This window comes from Pezoporus wallicus, unplaced genomic scaffold (genome assembly GCF_028554395.1).
Source record: "Pezoporus wallicus isolate ANWC-B61680 ecotype Strahan unplaced genomic scaffold, APGP_CSIRO_Pwel_v1 contig_2908, whole genome shotgun sequence".
Classification (NCBI taxonomy): Eukaryota; Metazoa; Chordata; class Aves; order Psittaciformes; family Psittacidae; genus Pezoporus; species Pezoporus wallicus.
In genome coordinates, this window is record NW_026642179.1 from 280,456 (window position 1) to 301,464 (window position 21,009).

General features: G+C 39.6%; 1 protein-coding gene across 3 annotated transcripts in view; it reads right to left on the reverse strand.

Moving 5' to 3' along the window:
• PDE3A (phosphodiesterase 3A) overlaps positions 1-21,009 on the reverse strand; it is a 256,702-nt gene that overhangs the window by 81,246 nt on the left and 154,447 nt on the right. For 2 of the 3 annotated variants that reach the window (XM_057427925.1, XM_057427926.1), the window contains exon 2: positions 16,177-16,227. In XM_057427925.1, coding sequence (XP_057283908.1) covers positions 16,177-16,227 — 51 coding nt within the window. Of the gene's footprint in view, positions 1-11,069; positions 11,645-16,176; positions 16,228-21,009 lie in introns of those variants that run through there. The other variant, XM_057427927.1, reaches the window with a different exon arrangement.

Below are 21,009 nucleotides of genomic sequence, written 5' to 3' on the forward strand. Positions count from 1 at the left end.
GCTCCTATGGTGAGAACTTGCTAAAAATTTCTGGACTTCAGAACTCCAGCAATAATTCCAAAACAAAATGTTGGAAGTACATTTTTCTTAAATGCCTGCTGCAACAAAAATAGCACATCCCTAGGACCTTGAGAATCTCAGGAATCCACTACCCAGTTGCGTAACTTCTCCAGTTTCTTCTTCCCAACTCTAAGACTCAGTATTGTGGGGAGGAGTGGAGAAGGAACATTGCAGTCCTGAAAGAAAGGTGCTGTCTCTGCCATCCCAAAGCCAATGGGATAACCCCCACACATCAAAAGATTAAGAGATTTACTCCATAAAATGTGTCTGGTACAGGATAAGACACAGGACGGTGTGCCTTACTGATTCACACCCCTCTTAAAGCACTTCCATTTCAGTTTCTACTTTTCCTCCTCTTCCATGCTCTACTTGCTTTTCAGTAAAAATCGTACACTGCACAGCATGCCATTTTCTGCCGTAGCCTAAGCATGCTGAGTGGGGGTTATCACGGCTGAGATGCTGATGTACCACTGCTCATCTGCGCTGTATCCTTTGACAAAGGAGAAACTGTGACTTATGTTGCTCCTCCACCAACATCAAGCTGTACCCATCATGGATGATAATATCAGTAATAGCTCAAAAAGGAAAGCTAGCCTCTGCAAAACGGCGAGGCAGCTACATACAGAAACCACATGTATAATCATACTTTTTAACAACAACTATCTGGACAGAAATGAGTCAAAATCTACAGTGTGATTTTGTCCAGGAGCTGTTTCTGTGATGAGAATGCAACCACATCAAAATCTCAGCAACAATTGCCATTCTGAGACAGAGCTGTCTCAAAGGCAACGTTGATCCTTTAAGATCCTAATCACTGACTTCAGCTATTCATAACTTCCACATCCCACAGAGTTGTAAGGAATAGAAAGTACTATTGCAGCTTCTCTTGTCAGCTACCCTCCTTCTTTCTCTGCATCTTAATGAAAAACTTAATATAAAATAATTATTCACAGATCGCTCACTAACTCCAACTGTTAATTTAAAAGAAGCAAGTACATAAAACCCTCCAGGAGTCTTGAAACACAATCTCTATATGCACTGTTATTATTTTTAGACACCTACAAAAATTGGTTTAGACACGTATAAAAGCTAAGAAAAAGCTTATCACCATTCCACATTTCTATCATATCCATCACCTAACTTTGAAGATTCAGGTCCCTCTATCCTGGATGTAAAAACTGAAAATGCCACATGTGTGGGGTTTACTCTGAAGCTGAGGGCACATATGTGAGAACAGCCTATGAACTTTCAAAACCACACATGACATTTCAAATTGTTTGCCTATCAGATAACAAGAATAATAATAGACAATATTAACAAGTGACATTTTCTCATTTTTTGAGCTCATTTTTGGAGAAGTGAGCTTTTGGGCTTCAGAAGCAAAGTTACTGGAAACAGAACAGTTATCTGGGTTTCTACCAAAATACTATCCGGGTAGTCTGAAAAGGGATTACATGTTTTAAATCACTGCCTTGGTAGCCAGTTTTTAATAAAGCTCCAGCCTTGTTTGGAAAGATTTTTCTCTGGCTGCCCCTCTACATCTACAGCTTTTTGCCTTCCTCACGATCTTTTCATGCGTGTAGGGGGAGGTGTAGAGAAAATGAGAAGGCAAACATCTGCTACTGCCACCTGTCTTCCAGCTACTGGATAGGGCTGGAATGTAGAGAGGATGAATCTTTACAGCTCTGCAAGCTCACCTTCTGCTTCCACACCCCAACAAGCAGGACAGGATCACTAACACTGTGAGCTCCATTCCCCTTCTCTCCAGATGGTTTCTCTGACTTTTACCAGCATCATCCAGACACGAGAAGGACACCAGTTGATGCATAATGATCTGTAAGTGCCACAGAATAATGTGCGGCAGCACTACACTCTCAGCAGGACCTTCTTGGCAATTCTGCTTACCTGCAAAAATGTGAATATTAGCAGAGAGAAGTATCTAGTAGCACTAATGCATCTCATCACAGCTTTGAGCTGCTAAATTTAGTGGGAAAAAACCCAAACAAACCAAAACGAACTTCCTGTAGTTTAAGGGAAAAAAACAGTGCCCCATGGAAGTCAATCTTCATGACAACAAGGGACAGAAGAGTTGAGGGTAGGAAGGGAACTCACGAGATCATCCAGTTCGAATACCTTGAACAGAGCAGTGTCACCTACAGCAGGTTGCTCAGGACTGTATCCAATTGGGTTTTGAGTATCACAGAGCATGAAGGCTCCACAACCTCTCTAGGTTACCTGTTCCAGTGCTTAGTCACCCTCACAGTAAACAAGAAACAAATTTCTTATTTTTAAATAGGAATTCCTGTATTTCAGTTTGTATCCATTGCCTCTTGTCCTATCACTGGCAACCACAGAGAAGAGTCTTGTTCCATCTCCTTTACTGTCTCCCGTCAGATATTTATACACACTGACAAGATCACCCTGAGCCTTCTTGTTTTCAGGCTGAAGAGCCTCAGCTCTCTCAGCCTCTCCTCATATCACAGATGTTCCAGTCCCTTAATCACTTTTATGGCCCTTTTTTTGTACACACTCCAGTATTTCTGTGTGTCTCTTGTGCAGGGGAGCACAGACCTGTACCCAGCACTCCAGATGTGTCTCTCCAGTGATGAGCTGAGAAAGATCACCTCCCTCAACCTGTCAGCAATGCTCTGTCCAATGCAAGTACATGATTTTGTCGGTTTTCTTTGCCATAAGGACACAATGCTGGTTTATGTTCAACTTGGTGTCCACCAGGACCCCCAAGGTTCTTCTCTGCCTGCTCACTAGCCAGTCAATCTGTAGTCTGCACTGGTGCCTGCAGTTATTTCTTCCTAGGTGTGGGAGACTTTTATTTCCCTCTGTTGAACTTCATAAGATTCGTCTTGATCCATTTCTCCAGCCTGTCAAGGTTCCTCTGAATGGAAGCACAACCACCTGGTGCAGCAGCCAGTCCTCCCAGTTCTGTATCATCTGCAAACTTACTGAGGGTTCACTCTGTCCATCATCCAAGTTTATTAATAAAGATACCTTTTTTATGCATTGTTTTCTTTCTTTTTTATGCATTGTTTTCTTTCTTTTTTATGCATTGTTTTCTTTCTTTTTTATATGTTTGCAGTTCAGTAACTGATGCCTCTACCTCTCCTCTAGGGGCTTGTCTACTCACCATAACAAGTAGCTTTTTTAGTCCTGCATGAAGCCCAATAACTCAGTAATTATGTTACTCTAGATTCAATGTCTGATGATCTCCGGACTTCCTTTATGGACTGCATGAATTCATACTGCTCTTGTAACATTTGAGGTTATTGAGGAATTGAAAATTGAGCAATGCATACCCATTACACAATGAACCTTTGATCTTTAAAATCCAGCCCAACATGAAATTTTCTTTTTTTATGACTTGCCTTCAAGATTTACTCCAGCTCTGGCTTATTCAAAAATCTCAGGAGGCTGCTCCAATAATTCATTTTGAAATTTTGAACACTGATCCATCACACACAGAACAAAATTATGGCTCACTACTAAAATCAAGTAGAAAAAGAACATCTGCTGTTGAGAACAGCTGATCAGCTGTGAGCCTTTCCACTGGGAAACGCATGAAATGAGCTACTAGAGAGTTCAGCATGTGCTCTTCTAAGGAAAGAGCAATAGGAAATACTTTCACTTATTTATTCTTTAAAACTATCCCAGGGAGCAGCAATTACAGCTTATGTGTCTTCCCCAGTATGGACACAAAGCACAAGGGAAAAAAAAAAACAACAAACCAAAACAGTATTAATAACAATGCTTTTAAAACAAAGTTTCCATTATAGAGTGAGGTCAGTCAGTTAATTTTGTCCTTGTTACTGAAAACATCTTCCGACACTAACAGCATTGTGAACACTGTAAGGAAGGTTAGAGCAGCCCACATCCTCTAGCAATACTACTGTTAACGTACGGTGGAAGAATCTTGGCTGAAGACTATGCATAATCACCACTCAGTCAAAAATTAAGTACAGTAATCATATTTCATGTTCATTCCCTAACTGGGTTAATCTCTGAAAACAGGAAGCCAAAAATTTGTAATGATTGTGTTCAACAGTTTGTTTTGGAAGGCGAAAAATACCTGAAGCACACATATTCAATAAGTGAAATTTCAGATGTTACGGGAAATGAAAAGAACACTTTGTGGCACAATTCTCAGCTTTAATAGTTGTGAGGAACCAAAACTTAGTCTTTATCATCACAAAAGCCACAGTCCTACATCATTTTAATGTGTTGGGGTTTTTTTCTTGACAAGGAAGCTATCTATATTGCCCATTATTACATTTGCCATCGCTTCCTTTCGTAAGACCTGCTTTCAGTCGCTTATACTTTTGCAAGACTTTAAACATTTGCACTGACATTTTGCCTTGCCTGCTGGTTAGCCTGTATTTGGAAAATTTTATCCAGCATAGCCATTTCCAGAAGACGAAGGAACACTGTTTTATTCATCATTAACTACTAACCTCTTTGAGGTTCACCACTTTGAATTCAGACCATTTTCAGTATAGTTTTTGTTTCAGAGACTGGCATATGGATGCCCCAATTTCAGCAATTTGAAGAATCTGCAATCTGAAAACCTGCAGATAGTTTTAGCTTGTGCTAAAGCAGAGAAATTGAATTTCAGCAGAGTGAACCCTCTGACATTCTCTGTGTTTCTCTATGGATACTTAAAGGCAACCAGCAACTTTAACTGTGAGATGTCAATAAATTTCAAATCCCCCTAAGTCCAACACACAAGTGTAACGGATGCCCTAAGCATTTTCCCTAACAGTTTGCAACTTGGAAAACTAAAAAAAAAACCAAACAGCCTGAAGACCATAAGCCTCTGAACAACTTCAAAGGAATCTGTAAAGAAGCAATTGAGAAACGGTCCCACAGTCAAAGCTAGTGCCTGTGGCTCAACTCCACACTTGCAAAGAAGCAAGGCCAAATCTGAGGCACAATATTTCTCCAAGATAGCTTTCTGCATTATGTCACTCATTTTCCACATTAGAAAGCAAAAAAGTATTTTATAGATCATTTCTTAATCACAGTCTCAGCTTTCTGCACCTTCCCTCATGTGCAAAGCAACTTTCTTCCTCTAGCTCCATCGCCATATTCCAACCAACCCACAACCTTCCCATGAGGCCTTTTTCTCATAAAATCCCAAACTCCACAAATCTCTGCTTTGCCAGTAAAGCTTTGAAAACTTGTCTGCTGTATGAAAGGATAATGTAAGGTTTTATTAACAAATAATAACCTAGAAAACCACAAAAACATACTTAAAAAAATACATTTCTTTAAAATCTATTTGCAGGTACAATAAGAGGGATTGGATTAGATACAAGGATCACTGCTGGGATGTGTCCCAGCAGGAACTCTGCTTCAGGCATGTATTCCCCATTCTAATGTGAAGGCTGGGGGAGAGATGAACTATGACTGAAAAGGCTGTAACACCTGGCTGCATGGATGTGAATAAGCTGGAGATGCAGGGGGAGATGGGGACTTCCACTTTGCTCCTGTGGCCACCTGCACTGCTGCTGCTGCAGACCGTCTGACACTGCTGGCACACGCTTCTAAGTAAATGCAATGAATGCAATGATACAAGGCAGCACACTACCTTCACCTTGGCTTGCGCTGCTTCTCAGCAATGTTTATCAGCGTATGTTTATTATTCTGCTGCCACTGAAACCTCCTCAAGATATCATGTATTGCGGTGGTAGTGCAAGCATACCTCACCAACATGCACCATAGCCCGCCTGGATTGTTACACAAAGGGAATAATCAGGCACAACCCACAGGCACAGGCACTTGAAAGGAAAAGTAACATATTGGCCCCAGCTCTGTTGCACACCCTCCTAATTCTTAGGCAGTCTGCGAGCCAGAAAGACCTACACAGTCCCACACAAACTGCCTCCTCGCCCACAACCATCATTTCATACCCTTCTGTGTGAAAAGCTTCATGCCTTTGCACAGAAAGGAGGCACATACAAAGAATCATTGCTGCACTGAAGGTTTTCTTCCAGGTCCCTGACACTATCCTTCTTGTAAATCAGCCTCTGCCATGGCTAGGGATACAAACATTCATACTGATGCATTCATGCCTGCTGTCGAGATGCAAGAAGTGCTCTCTTGCAGAGGCTTCTGCTTCCTCAGCATGAAGTTCCCAGTGATGGGAACACTCATGGGTGTATAGGGGTTATGAGTGAGGACTATTCAGAGCAGAAAGGCAATTAATTAGGCATTAATATTAAAAAAAAAGAAAAGAAAAAAAAGTGAAAACATAGTTCCCAATTCTGAAAAAGTGACCTTCTTCCATTTCTTTACAGCAGATTTATTCCATCAGAATTATATCATACATGAACACACTGAAAATATGGTAGCTGCATGATGCAATGCTATATTAAGCTCTCTTAGAAAATCCCTTGATTTATCATTTCACAGTTATGATTCAAGTGATACTGGGATCAGTTTATTTGCTGTTTAGCACACTGCAAGGGTTGTAGGCTACAGTGTTTCTCCTATCTGCCAGATCAGTGGTAAGGAACAGGATATGGCACCGCACATGTAAACTGACTTAAGCACTCCTGCGCTATAAATCACTAGCAGGTAATAGAGGTATCACTTCATGGGATTTACACAAATCCACCAAAATCTAAACTGGTGATTTAGTAGTACAGAAATATGAAGCTGTTTCAATTTCTGTGTTCAGATGAAGTTCAACAAAGGCAAGTGCAAGGTCTTGTGCCTGGGCTGGGGCAATCCCAAGCACAAATACAGGCTGAGAATTGATTGAGAGCAGCCCTGAAGAGAAGAACTTGGGGTTGTTGAGAAGCTCAACATGAGCTGGCAGGGCGCACTCACAGCCCAGAAAGCCAACCATATGCTGGGCTGCATCAAAAGAAGCATGACCAGCAGATTGAGGGAATTGATCCTGCTCCTCTGCCCTTACGAAACCCCATCTGGAGTTCTGCACTCAGTTCTGGGGCCTCCAACATGAAAGGGATGTGGACCTTCTCAAGTGAGTCCTGAGGAGGACCATGAAGATGCTCAGAGGGCTGGAACATCTCTCATATAAAGAGGCTGAGAGAGTTGGGCTTGTTCAGCCTGGAGAAGAGAAGGGTCTGGGGAGACCTTACATCAGCCTCGCAGTACCAAAAGGGGGCTTACAGGAATTCTGGAGAGGGATTTTTTACATGGATAAGCAGTGAAGGGACAAGTGGGAATGGCTTTAAACTGGCAGAGTAGAGATCTAGATTTGATGTTAGGAAAAAATTCTTCACCCTAAGACTTGTGAGGCAGTGGAATAAGTTGCCCAGAGAAGCTGCGAATGCCCCATCTCTGGAAGTGCTCCAGGCCAGGTTGGATGAGGCTTTAAGCAACCTGGTCTAGTGGGAAGTGTCCCTGCCCATGGTAGGAGGGTTGGTACTAGGTAATCTTTAAGGTCCATTCCAACTCAGACCACTCTATGATTCTATTGGGTTATTTAGCTTTTACATTCTTGTATAAATCTAAAATTTTTAAATTCACAGTCATCAAAGAAACGGAAGTTTCCATTATGGGCTAATGTGTGAAGATTTTTCTTGTTGTAGGACTGGTATCAAATGCTCAAAGACTATGGCTCATGAAATCTACAGGGAATTTCAGGCAGAGGGAAATACTCAACATCCTTACAGCAGATATTTAACACCTTGTCACCTTTAGGTTATTTGGTTACCACAGCATTTTAAATGCTTGACCATTCGGTGAAATCATTCTCAGTTGCAGTTACCAGGGATAAAAAAATCAGGATCAGTCCAAGAAACAAGATCCTCAGGCACATGCACAGAATAAAACCAAGAGAGAATTGCCACACAAACCTGTACTGAAACTCCAAAAAAGACTTTCAGACAATCCTATCTGTTTCATGGACAACAAAGAAAAGCATTCAGAAATTCTTTCCTTAGATCTATAAAGGTAGTTCCTTCTGAAATTACTGAGAGATATAAAGACATTCAAGATTCAAACACTAAGAGATACTACACTTTGTTGACTAGAGGCTAATACATGTAACTCATCATCATTTACCTTAAATTTGCCTATGCAAAATGCCCACAGGATAAAGCTCTTCTACATAATAAAAATGTATAGCTAGGTAAGGCACTTTACATCAAACACAATCAAAAAGATCAAATTTAGGGTTCATGCTCAAACCCACTTTCCTCAGTCTTTCACACACACAAAATGTGAAAAACCAATCAACCAACCAAAAAACTCCCTTGCCATAGCAGACCCTGGAAAGACTTCTATGTATTGTCTGTGAGTGTAAACGATGGTCTTAAGATCAAGAATAAAATTCCATAACAATCCAGCCCTTCCACCCTAAACCCCACCCAACAGTATTGTCTATAGCCATGGTAACCACTCTCGTTTTTTCTCTACCGATGCTTCTCAGCCCGCTCACCCTTGCTGAAACAGTTCTGCATTTAATTCAATTTGATGTAAAGAACGTAAGGTTACGAATAAAAAACACTTAATGACTTTTAAAGGATAGAATCTTCAAATAGAGTATCAGACTTCACTGTGGACTTACAGCTCCCATGTCCTTACAAGTCAGATTTGCCATATTATTTTAAACTAGAAACAAGATCAAGCAAAAATCCAACTTTTATAAATTGATTTTATTTCCTTCTTTTAGTCTTAAAAAAAAATAAAAAAAGAAAGTAATAAAGTAAACCAGTTTGGAGAGCTGTTGTCATTTTTAAGATACATATATTCTCCTCTGAAGAGAGAAATAACCTACAATGTTGCTCCATATCTATCAAAACATAATATCATTTTCTCAAGGTTAGGCTAGAACATTGTAAGCTTGTGCATCTCTTTAAGGACTAAATAACGAATTGGCATCAAACAGCAGAGATATTATTTTTAAATGATAACTATGTGAACAGGATCAATCTAAATTGCTCTTTGTGGTTGTCATCTTGCACAGTAACTCCATTTTCCTGTGAGGCACCATTGAGCAATGGGGAGAACAAGTAGAGCAGCTCCACTCCACCTGTGCCACCCAGTGTAACAAGCATTACAAATAGCCAGAGAAATATTTATCTTTGAAGCTGAATATCGTCTTCCCTCCCTTAGTTTACATTCAGGCAATCTCTAAGGATTCACACTATGCTCAAGTCAACCCTATCTACATGCATCAATTACTATGTCTCACTTCTCCCAGACTGGTAGATAGGTCAAGGATATTTCCTTTTCTCTTTTAAAACCTTACAGAGGTGTTCAGGGGCTGATGATGGAAAGGATACACCAGCTCTGTGCAGTGAAGCACACCTCGCACCTAGGTATGGAACACCTATTTTTTGTCAGATATACTGTAACACAGTATGATGCAATGTAACTTCAGGGCAAGAGTGATTAGAAGGAAAGGAAAGCACTGGCTAAAATACAGCTTTCGTTTGAAATTACATTAGTGCCTCTATAACTTTATAACATAAAAAAGATGACAAGTGACTCACTTCATAGCAGAGCATTTATTTACCCTTCTTTACCAGTAGATTTAAGAATGTCTGATTGAACTGGATCAATTCAATTAATGAAATTGCATTCATCATCAATGCCTTATTATTTTTAATGTGAATTACCAGAGAATCTGATTTTTTTGCAAATTAGTATTTCAGCTAGTTTAAATGATAGCAAACCAAAGTACAAGAATTATCTAGGTATCCATTCAGGAAAAAAAAAAATATTTCTGAATGAGGGCTTTTTAAATTTGGCATTCAAATTGTAGCAAATTGGTATGGTGGAAAATTTAAATTAGAAAAAGTCAAACAATAAGGCACTATGTTAAAAAAGACAACATTTAAAAATATAAAAATGTTATTATAAAATATGGATTATTAATCATTTGAAGTCTTTAAATTAAAACTGGATATATTTAAAAGGCATATTCTCATTTAACAAGAAAACATGAGCCTGATGTGACAGGACATGACAGCATGGCATTTTCTGACTAGTAATATGTCTGAGATCTCTAGATGTTCGTAGTGATCCAATTTGGCTTTAAAAATCTACAACTCTATAAAATATGGTATGCAACCTGCACTTCTCTTTCCCTTCTCGATGAAAGGTATACACGAGGATCCTTCTCAAAAACTGGGAAGTATTTCTGTAGTCCATCTGTCTTTCTGTTGAAGAATTTTCTCCCAAATTGCCTCTTTCCCAATGATAAAGACATCCCTTCATAGTCAACTGCTTTATAAAAAGAAAACTTATTACAGAAAACTGAGTTGTAATGAGCTACTACCTCCAATTCATTTTCAATATTATTTCTAGAATTATTTCTTCTAGTGTTTTTACATCCCAAGGTATTAAAAGCAAATTCACAGAATCTGGAGGGGCTGGAGCAAGAAATAAAAATGTACTAATTATACTCCCATTCAACACATCTTCATCCTTCTTATGGTGACGATGCTCGCTCCAAACATCATCTCATGATTTTTACATTACATCTGCTTTTCCCAGCAGATGTTTACGTATATTCTGTTTACATCTGCTTTACTCTCATCCTTGTTAATGCATTTGAAATGATGAATCAACCAAGATGATGCATCAAGAAGGTGCTGAGGTTCTGTAAATGCATTACATCTATTTGTAATCAGTGATTTCATTCATACATGTAAGATGAAATGCAACAAAGACATGGCCAAGGAACCCATCAGCAGTAGACTACACTTTTCCTTAGCAACTCAGTTTTAAATACTCCTAAGCCCTTTAGAAAAGTCTCATTTTTGAGACAGGGGGATTCTGTTGGTTAAATAAGTCTGCATTAGTGGGCTGTCATGGCACCTCCACATGTACAAGCACATGCTCTTGCAAAATCATTTTGCACATTTTGTACTATTCATCATGGAAATGACAAGTAACTATCAGCTGGTTCTCACTGTATGCAGAAGACCCCAACCACCACCGTTAAATCACAATAAATCTCTTCACAGTGGCATTGCAAGGGAAGACAGAGACACAACATATTCACCAGAGCACAATACCTGGTCAGTAGCGGGAATAGACTCCCATCTACGCTTCAGCAAATACAGAGATTTCCGGCTCATGATTTTGAATCTGCTCTAGAGGTTTTCCCACACTTGAGAAAAAGGCTTCTCCTAAACCAGTGTCAAGAGCCTTATTCTGGATTCCCGTGCTTCATTTCTGTAGATGGCAGAGCTCCCCGATATACAGAAGTTTTTTCAAGCTGCAAGGTTGAGACTGGTCACGCACAAGCTTCTCCCGTTTCTCTAAAGCGTTCGTTTCCTTACAGTACCACAACAAAGGGAGTCGGGTGAGAGAGTGAAAAGCCCAGCTTTCACCGACGAATTACCTCGCAAAAGCCTGAAGTAGGTAGACAACACCAGACGCACTCAATCTGAAAATAGCTGTTGCTTAGGAACTGGAGGGGTAAAATGCAGCACCTCAGATATATAATCGAGAGCTTTTATATTAAAAACACTGGACATCTGTGTTTCTCTCCTGATTATCATCCTTTTATAATGTTGGAGGAATGGTTGCTTGATTCCACTTGCTCCTGGAGCTACGCCTACATCTTCAGCAAGCCAAACAAGTCTTGACGACAGAGCAACAAATAACTCCCACACATTCAAGGTCCCTCCTAAAAACGTGTGCACAAAGCGTGCTGTGTGTCCCACCTAAAATTTCTTAGAAGTATCAAGCATTATGTTTTCCTACAGCTATTAAAATACAGTTTGCATATTTTTTCTGCAGAGAGATAATATGTCAAGGATGAATTCTGCTAGTCACATTTTTTTGTAGCGTGTACAGATAAGAGAAATGGCTTTGACATTTTCTCCTCATATCAGTGAGATGTTGCAGTTTTAAAGACTGTGCGTGTGTATTTGAGAGAAAGAGATTTCTTTAGGTGGATTAAACATTTCTAAAAGTTTAGAAATACCTTTAACTTGGAACCCAATTTCAAAGTTCTGTGATTAATTGTAATCTGTATATATTTTAAAAACTAAGCACGGAACATAACGAAGTTCACTTTGCACTTTCTGCATGATTTCAAATCCATAGAGTAAGTTCTCTGCATGAAGCATTTACAGCAGGGAGTGCTATCAAAAAAAGAAGAAGGGGGGGGGGGGAAGTAGCAGGTAGCCAGGAATTCATTGCTCTTTGTAAGGCAACCTATAATTCACTCTAATTACAGCAGCCTTAATAGTAGGATTATTCTAAAAGAAAAGGAATCCTACGACGTACACATATGCATACGTATGCGTGAAATCTATAAAAAAGTGAGTGTGGTGTTGGTGTGGAAGTCAGGAGCAAGTTAAATATTGTAAAGACAGCTTTTTTCTTATCCCATTTACATTCTATTGAATTACAGATGCCTATCAGGAGACAAACTCCTGCAAACAGAAATTCCCATAAGCCTCAGTGTATTTCATTTGACATCCATCATTACCTGTAACTATAGCATTTTGCATTAAACTCCCACATGCAGAAAAGGAATGTATTCCAAGTGGGCCATTAAGAAGAATGACATGCACTGTAGTAGTTTCCTCTTGTGTTTCAACACATACCAGAAAAAAACCTACTCGCTCTTTAAAAAAAAAAAAAAAAAAAAGTCTTAACAGAATTAGAGTTTCCTTTAATGAGTCTTGGTAGAACAATTTTACAAGTTTATATGTGAATTTTATTTTTTTATTATGGTAAACCAGTGGTTCCATTTCCTTTCTCACAAGTTATACTGCAAACACTCAGACATGCAAGTGGCTTCTTCAGATCTATCTTCCCACTTTCTTCATTTTACTCCATAAGAATAGAAGATCATGGAAGACTAATAGATTGTCTTCTAATAACATAAGCTTAAACTCCTTCCTCCCCTCTCTCTGCTTGCCAAAGCAGCACAGACTACCACTGGCCAGGAGAAACCTTTCCTCCCAAGACCAGTATTTCTCTGCTGCAGGAAAGCACTGCACACCTAGGAAAGTACCATAAGCAACCCTGGCAGATCCTGTAGGCAAATCTTTAAACACCTGATGCATTAGATTTGAAGCAAAAATCTTTTTAACAGATTACTCATCTTAATTTTTAAGAAATCCATTGTTTAACAAAGTGTACATTTATTAAGGATGCAAATTGACAACACTGCAACTAAATCACACAGGGATAAAACAGGTCTTTTATATTACACACAAAGCCAGAAAGTTTCTAATTTCACCTAACCTTTCAAGGAACTACTTAAATTAGGTATAAGACCATTCCTATAAAAGACAGTTTTCAGAGACATATGAAAGAGAGTCTGAGGATAGAGTGGAATAACTGAGGCTTATTTTCTTCCCCCTAACAAAAGTTTTCTTCCTTGCTTCTTGTGACTGGACACTAGGATACCATATGGTAATCAGAGAGCTTGGATCATTTTCTTTTCCCACCCTATTTAAGATCCTTTAATATTTCTGTGTTACAACACCTTGATTCTTGGTTTTATAATGATTAGCTTGCTAGAAGGTTTTCACAGCAGAAATGAAATGAAATAAACATCTTAGGAGGAAATTGATTAAAACTATGCACCTGTTTTTAGATGGATTTAGAAGGAAACACCTCACTTCCTTGTCAAGGTACCCTTACACAGGCAGATTTAATCCTGTTTTGAAGGAATGTGCTCTTGGGGGGGAAGTATTTTTGCTTATTTTGTTAAAAAAAAATAAAGAAAATCTGCCTAAGAAAAAAAAAAAAATCAGTTGTCTACATGAAAAACTGATACAGAATTTTCTAGACTAATGTTTTTAATGAATCAACAATATTCTTCCAGAAAGGTTCAAACAAGGCTGAACTGCAGAGAATACCACTGGACTTCTACCCCTCCCCTCTTTTATTTTAAAATGAAATGGTGGTGAATTATCTAAAACAACACACAGGGAAGACACAAAACCATTCTCAGAAAGAGAAATCTTTAAAGTTTACATAGTTCTCTTCTCACAATTATCTCAGCCTCTACTAAAACCCAGAGAACTTCATCTATATATTTAGCAACCACTTATCCCATTTTGCCAAAGTACAACCTTCCCTAACAGTACCCCACAAATGGCTTTACTTGCACTTCATATAGATGGGCATTTGCAGCAACTAAGTTAATGCCCTGGAGACCTCCTTCTTTGAAATTTGGCCATGCCAGGCAAGCCCTCCTTATTCTCAGGAAGGGGTGAAAGAGAGAAACCAGGCAATATATTAATTTCTCTGGAATGCTCCTTGGAAGAAACGGTGGCCTCATGAGAAAAAATTATTAAAAAATTCTTTGGCAACTATTTCATCCTGTGAGCTCACTTTTTCAGAAAACTCAAAGGGGATCTATTAAAGAGCCCAAGTCCAATTTCCTGCAGCAAAATACATTTTTGATAGTCAACTTGATCCATCTTACCTTTTAATTTAAAATCTATTTAGACCAGACTGATACTTCTTACCTTCCACCAAAATCCCTTTCTCTAACATTTCTTATTGGCTAGTTGTAAATCTTCAAGTGTCTAGCCAACAATAAAAAAAATCCTTCAAGCATGGAGGCACACAGCCAACAGGATGTATCATGCATGAGGATTCAGACAGGACTTAGGCCTCTGTCTCTGATGCAACACCAGCACAGACTTCATATGCATCCCAATTACTAGTCTCTTAATATTTCTCTGCCATGGGCAAAGCATTAGGACTCTAAGACATGGTTCAGAGCACACAAAAGACTACCCATATTTTCAGATGCATACAAAAATTGGATGAAGATTTGTAACAATGCTAGAAATGTTTATGAAGTCTGTGTCACTTCAAGAGTCCATCAAGTGACTGCCTTGCTCTCAACAGTAGAGTCCAATTTATCTTTCACTCTTTAGACCAAAAGAACACAACATGATTAACAAGCACATCAGATGAGGCAGGAGACATTATGTACTGAACAGGTCTCACCTTACTGGATAGGCTTTTCCTGATTTCTGAAATGCCTCAGTTTCCACTGAAAACTAGCTTACTTTCTGTTTTATCTTTTTGAAATGACAGACTGTCATCTGAAAAAAACAGACCTGCAATCCATCTTAAACTGTTTAATGAAATACTGCATTTCCTGCAATTTCAACATGGTTTTGAAAATAAGATGCAAGACAGAAGCTTAGAAAGCTAAAAAAGAAATGTAGAATTCTGCCACAAGTGCAAGAATTTCAAAACTTAGAAAATGAATTTTACACTAAAACTAGTAAATGTTGTCTATTAAAATAAGTAGCAGCTTCCTGATTAACATGATATTTCTCATTGAAAAGCAGGTAATACAGTGATTTTTGTAAGGGGCATTATGAAGGTTGAGAACCTACCCTACTGAGATTAAGGTTGCAAACATAGCTCCCCAGCAGCAAAGCCTACTTATTATAGATTTAGATACAGATGTTCACATTCATATAAAATCCTTCACTTGAAGGAAAAGCATTTCCAAAATACCAGAGCCTTAATAATGTATTTACAGAATTTCAACACCAGATGGGAAAGACTGCTTTACCCAAGCAGGAAAATTCCTGAATATCAACATTGGTAGGGATGTCTTCTTCACAGCAACTGTAATTCTATAGGTAATTTAAAAATGTATCAGCATGATAGCACTGACATTACCAGCATCATTTCCTTTCAGTGATGGACCAAGAGCAAACCAGTAGCTACACGTCTTTCTTGCACCGCCCCACACAGTTCTAACACCCTAATCCCTTTATTACTGAACAAAGTGACAGGACCATCCAAGTTTTACAAGTTTGTCAGGTTTAAAAAGCCCAAAACAACACAAACCATACACACATTATTTGAAATCACGTTCCTTTGATATCCTTATGGAGATACAGCTGAGTAAGAAATGCTTTCTCAATACATGTAAGCTATCTTTCTGCTACTGAAAGAAACTTTCTGTTGCAAGACTCCACTCTGCCTGAATCAACTGTTTGGATTACAGCTCAAAAATTAAATTAATGAAAGGTGTCACGGGTTTATGGTTTTTTCCATTGATTCAGTCCTGCAAATATTAACAAAATGACAACTTTGCCAACCTCAGATGGAAAACTTGCTTAAATACCTCAAACTTTTAAGAAGCAAAAACCAAACACAAAATACTGAGCAACTGACCTGCGAGCCTCTGGGTCCTCTTTTGTGATCCCATTCAGAATGCCCCATGAGCTGGAAAACAAAGAAAAGCAAAGGTAAGTGATAGATTGCACTCATCAGCTTTGATTAAAACATTAACAGTTTCATATACTTTACACAATTTCTTTGAAAAAACAGGTTTGCTTTTACAGTTTTGCACAGCTGTTAGCTTCATAATGAGAGTGAGAAGACTTGGTAGCTGATATTATAACTTTGTATCTTTACATTCAGAGCCAAAACACATCTAGCATCACAACACTGCTCCTGCCAATAAAATTCCCACTGCCATAGATATGGCTTTAGGCAAATGTTTAACATTGACCTGGCAAAAGGAGAGCTAATATATCAACAAGATTACCAAAACCAGGTGACATTTGATTAAATAGCAAAGCATGTTTTATCCTAGGAATGAGTTAGTGAGAGCTTTAACTCTGTCTACCACTGAATTATTCTTGGTGTAACAAATAAGTAGAGGTGCACCCTCCAACAGAAAACACATGGGGGGTGATTATATTTCAGGGGAAAGCAAAGAGAGAGTTTAGAGATGATGGGTTCTTGTGGAAACTAAGATCTGTGATGGTATACGGCTCCTCAAGTTAAAGCAAAAATGAGAAGGCAAGAATTAACTATAGCTGAAATTTAGCTCTCAAATCCTCTCTGCAAACCTAAAGTACATTGTGTTGTAAGACATGGTCAGACACTGGATGGTACAGATGGAGTCCAGAAAAAATAATTTGTCTTCTCCCATCTTTTTTCTACTGTACTTCATAACTCTATGTTAACACAGGCATTCAGTCTCTGTCTTTAAGCAAGATGCAATCTCTCAATGTATGTCATGGTGGGGGACAAAAAAAAAGAGCAGAGAATACCCAGCAAGCTTTATTATTACTGCTTTATGTATCCAAAGATTATGGGCAAACATGAACTGCTGACAGCCTGGAGAAGAGAAGGCTGCGTGGAGACCTCACAGCAGTCTTCCAGTATCTGAAGGGGGCTATAGGGATGCTGGGGAGGGACTCTTCATTAGGGACTGTAGTGACAGGACTAGGGGTAATGGGCTTAAACTTAAACAGGGGAAGTTTAGATTGGATATAAGGAGGAAATCCTTTCCTGTAAGGGTGGTGAGGCACTGGAATGGGTTGCCCAGGGAAGTTGTGAATGCTCCATCCCTGGCGGTGTTCAAGGCCAGGTTGGACAGAGCCTTGGGTGAGATGGTTTAGTGTGAGGTGTCCCTGCCCATGGCAGGGGCTGGAACTAGATGATCTTAAGGTCCTTTCCAACCCTAACTATTCTATGACAATAAAGCTATCCTCACACCTGCCTAAAAAACCCTGGAAAGCACCAGGGAGTGGCCAGACACAACCCTGGTGAAGCCCAAGCTGTGCAGGATGCAAGGCAACTGCTGCTGCTAATCCTGCCTCTGATCACTCAGCTAGTATGTGCTCCAGCCTGGGAGCTGTTTGTTTTTTTTTTTTAACAGCTAATCAGGGATCTCTTCTGGGTAATGCTTTTTTTTTTTTTTTTTTACTCATACGAGCATAGCTTAATGCAACTATAAAAATATGTGTATAAAAATAGAAGGATTAATGTGACATGTAATGACTTACAGTCATGAACATTTTTTTGCTCATTTTCTCCCCAACATTGGCTCCCAAAGGAAATGCCTTCTCCCAGGTCAGAGGTAGGCAGTGAGATTTACAACCTAATTATTGCAGAACATGCTTTCGAAACACTCATCCCAGGACAACAGATTATAACTACTTTGAAAAATGAGGAAAGCCACATACATCTCATACAAAACCTTTATCTCCTCCATCAACTGTTCCTATTTATCCTTTCGCTCTCCAAGGGCCCCTTAATTTCTTTATTACTTAGAATTACCTACCCTCATAACTGGAGACAAACCACACATGCAGACAGGCATCAAAGATCAGAAATGTCACCCCATTTTTTTCCCTGATGTAGCCTCACAACTGACCCCCTCATTTTACTGTAATTATTTCCTTTTTCCATTCACTGTTGGTGGAAATACTGTCTGTGCCAGGTTTCCCTGTTTGTTTCTCCATACTGTCATGTTTACTCATTACTGTATGAAACCGAGCTTTGATGTTTATGAAAGCTGGCCTCTCAGTAAATAACTGGGATGCAAAAGCTACCAAGAGATGCATCTACCAAAGGTTATGTGCTTCACAGAACCTCTGCCAAAACCCTCATACCTGTGCTTCCTCTCTGGCTCCTATCACTCTGGACCAAGAAAACCTCTTCAGTTTTAACTCCTCAGCCCCTGTGACTTGGTGGGGAAGTGCTGCCTGCTGCTTTCTTAATTTACTTGGCTAAAGAAAAATTAATTTAGCTTGAGTCTGACCACCTGCAATTCCCAGCATGATAAGGGATATCTTTATCTACAACTTCCTACCAGTGAAATAAGCACAAAGAGTATGCCTGTTATTTCACAGTTAAGGAAAAAGGATTAATGTTACAGGCCTGGCTATGGTTACTGTAGTTCTCCAGGCTCTGACATTTGGTTTTGAGGATGTGGTATGTGCTGCCAAGTGTAGCATGAGATCCCACTGCCAGGTATTTCATGCTCCCACCCTCACTGAATCCATAGTTTACTGAAAAGTGAAGGGGTTTCTTCACTATGTCACCAAAAATAAGTAAGAGAGTTAAGGGTCAAGCTTGGAGTTACAGTTCCCACTAGAGGAGGTACACTGAATATAGGGATGCTTCCAGTCCAGCTAAGTCCCAGGAAACCAAACTGACATGTGCCAGGGGTGGTTACCTGCGATCACCACCAATCCTCAAGTCCAAATCAAGTCCTCTTAATTATTCATACAATTTGCCCACCCTGTTCCCTGTTTCTCAGTTATTGCCTAGTGCTTCACATCACCGCACAGAGTTTTTCAGCCCCCAGAGTGTTCTCCTGTGCTTCCCCAGCCACACAGCCAATCCCTCCTCTCCACTGCTTCTCCTCCTCTACAGTTTGCAGGTGCCTTTTGGCCCTGGTTCCCCATCTCTAGTCCTGCTCCTCTAGAAGTGAGTCAATCCTTGGATGCTCCACAGACGCAATGTTACAGCAGCAACTAATGTTACAGCAAAAAGTAAGTCTGAAGGCTGTGACAACTCATCCTGGCTCCATTTCTCAGCATCTAACTATCAAAAGCACTTACAGAAGAGAGGCCAAACTCACCAATGAAGCAACCAGTCATAAACCCATTGGAACCAACAGTGTCATCCCTTGCTTATCCTGTCACCGTTTTATTATCAAACTGCTAACTCCTAACAGCAAATTACAGTGCATTTCATTTTATTTCTCACACACTCAAATGTGCCTTTGTGGAATCAGACATGTTTCTATTTTTGCTGATAGATCCATTGCCCCTAGTGTAAAAGTATTTCAACACCATTGTTCTCTCTTTGTGTGTCACACACTATACCTGGATGCTCTGCTGAGTTAACCCCTCTGGTTATCACCTGGTAAAATGGTGAGCACAAGGAAGCAAAGAAAGAGTTCTAGGATGGTAAGAGATCTTGTCAATTCTAGGCAGTTTTTAAGCACGGAAGGAAAATTCATGACTGCAAAGCCAGCCTTTTCCTTCCATTTTTATAACCTACCAAATCTTACTTGGTTTTAAAATGTGTTTCTTCCTCACAAGCTAAAAAACACTTTTTATCTCATGCCAGAATGTTTCTGGCATATCTGTAATGGTCCATAGTAACAAGGGAGTGAGGTAGGGGGAAGAAAAATAAATAAGTGTATCACACAAAAGGGCCCCAAGCTTTAAGATGAAGAGAGAAAACAAAACAAACAGGTAGAGCAGTTATAACAAAAACTCTGCCAGGGCAACAGAAGCATGATTGCCTCATGACACCCTTTAGCGCAATGAACCATGTTGTGCTACATTACTGCTGAACCTAGGAAAGATTTTCTTTGAATGGACAAAAAAGTAAATGCTGAGGAATATGCAGAAATATGCAGAAGAGGAGGAAAGCAGGTATGTCTGACCTATTGGGCTACTGGAAGTCACAATTTCTACAAGCTTTATAGAAATCAAAATATGAAGAAAACAGTATTAAAAAAACACCACAAGCCAACACAAAAAGCCCCAAACACCAGCCAACCATAAATACACAGACAGTGTGCATAAATCCCCCCCAGCCTGACTCAGCCTTTTGAAATCAGAAAAAAAAAAAAAAAAAAGTTATGTCTTTTAATTGGTGCAGGCATGAGAACAGAGACTTCCATCTCTAAAAATTATGATGAACTGATCTAGTCCAGAGTGATGGTAAACAGCCTCACACCATCCAATTACTTTATCGTTCTTACTGATCAAGTTGCTGAGGCTGAGCATACCAGCATCAGAGAAGGAGGGATGAAACAAAAATCAGACTCCCACGGGGCTTATATTCATGCAATCTCCCTCAAAAGGAAAGTATCTACTCTGCATTTCATCTAAAACTATCCTGGAAACCCAGCTCTGACAGTTTTCACACTTAGAGATGAAGGCAGCTTTCAGCAACAAAAGCAACTCTTGCATGTTCAAGAATGTACAAAAACATGGGCTTCACTAAAGCCAGCTGGCTCAGTCTACCCTACTAATTCACTAACAGGTCTCCAGGGAAAACAGCCTCCCCTAGTACAACTGTGAGGACAGTGAATGGAAGACAAGGAAGGAATGGAGAAGACCCCAGTACCAAAATCACGGTCACAGAGAGAAAAAGAGAAAAAAGAGAAGTGCAACAGGGCTGGCTCACTCTGAACACGTAGGGTGGTAGCCTGTGTTCTAAAACTCAGGCTTTCGCTACGAACAGTAT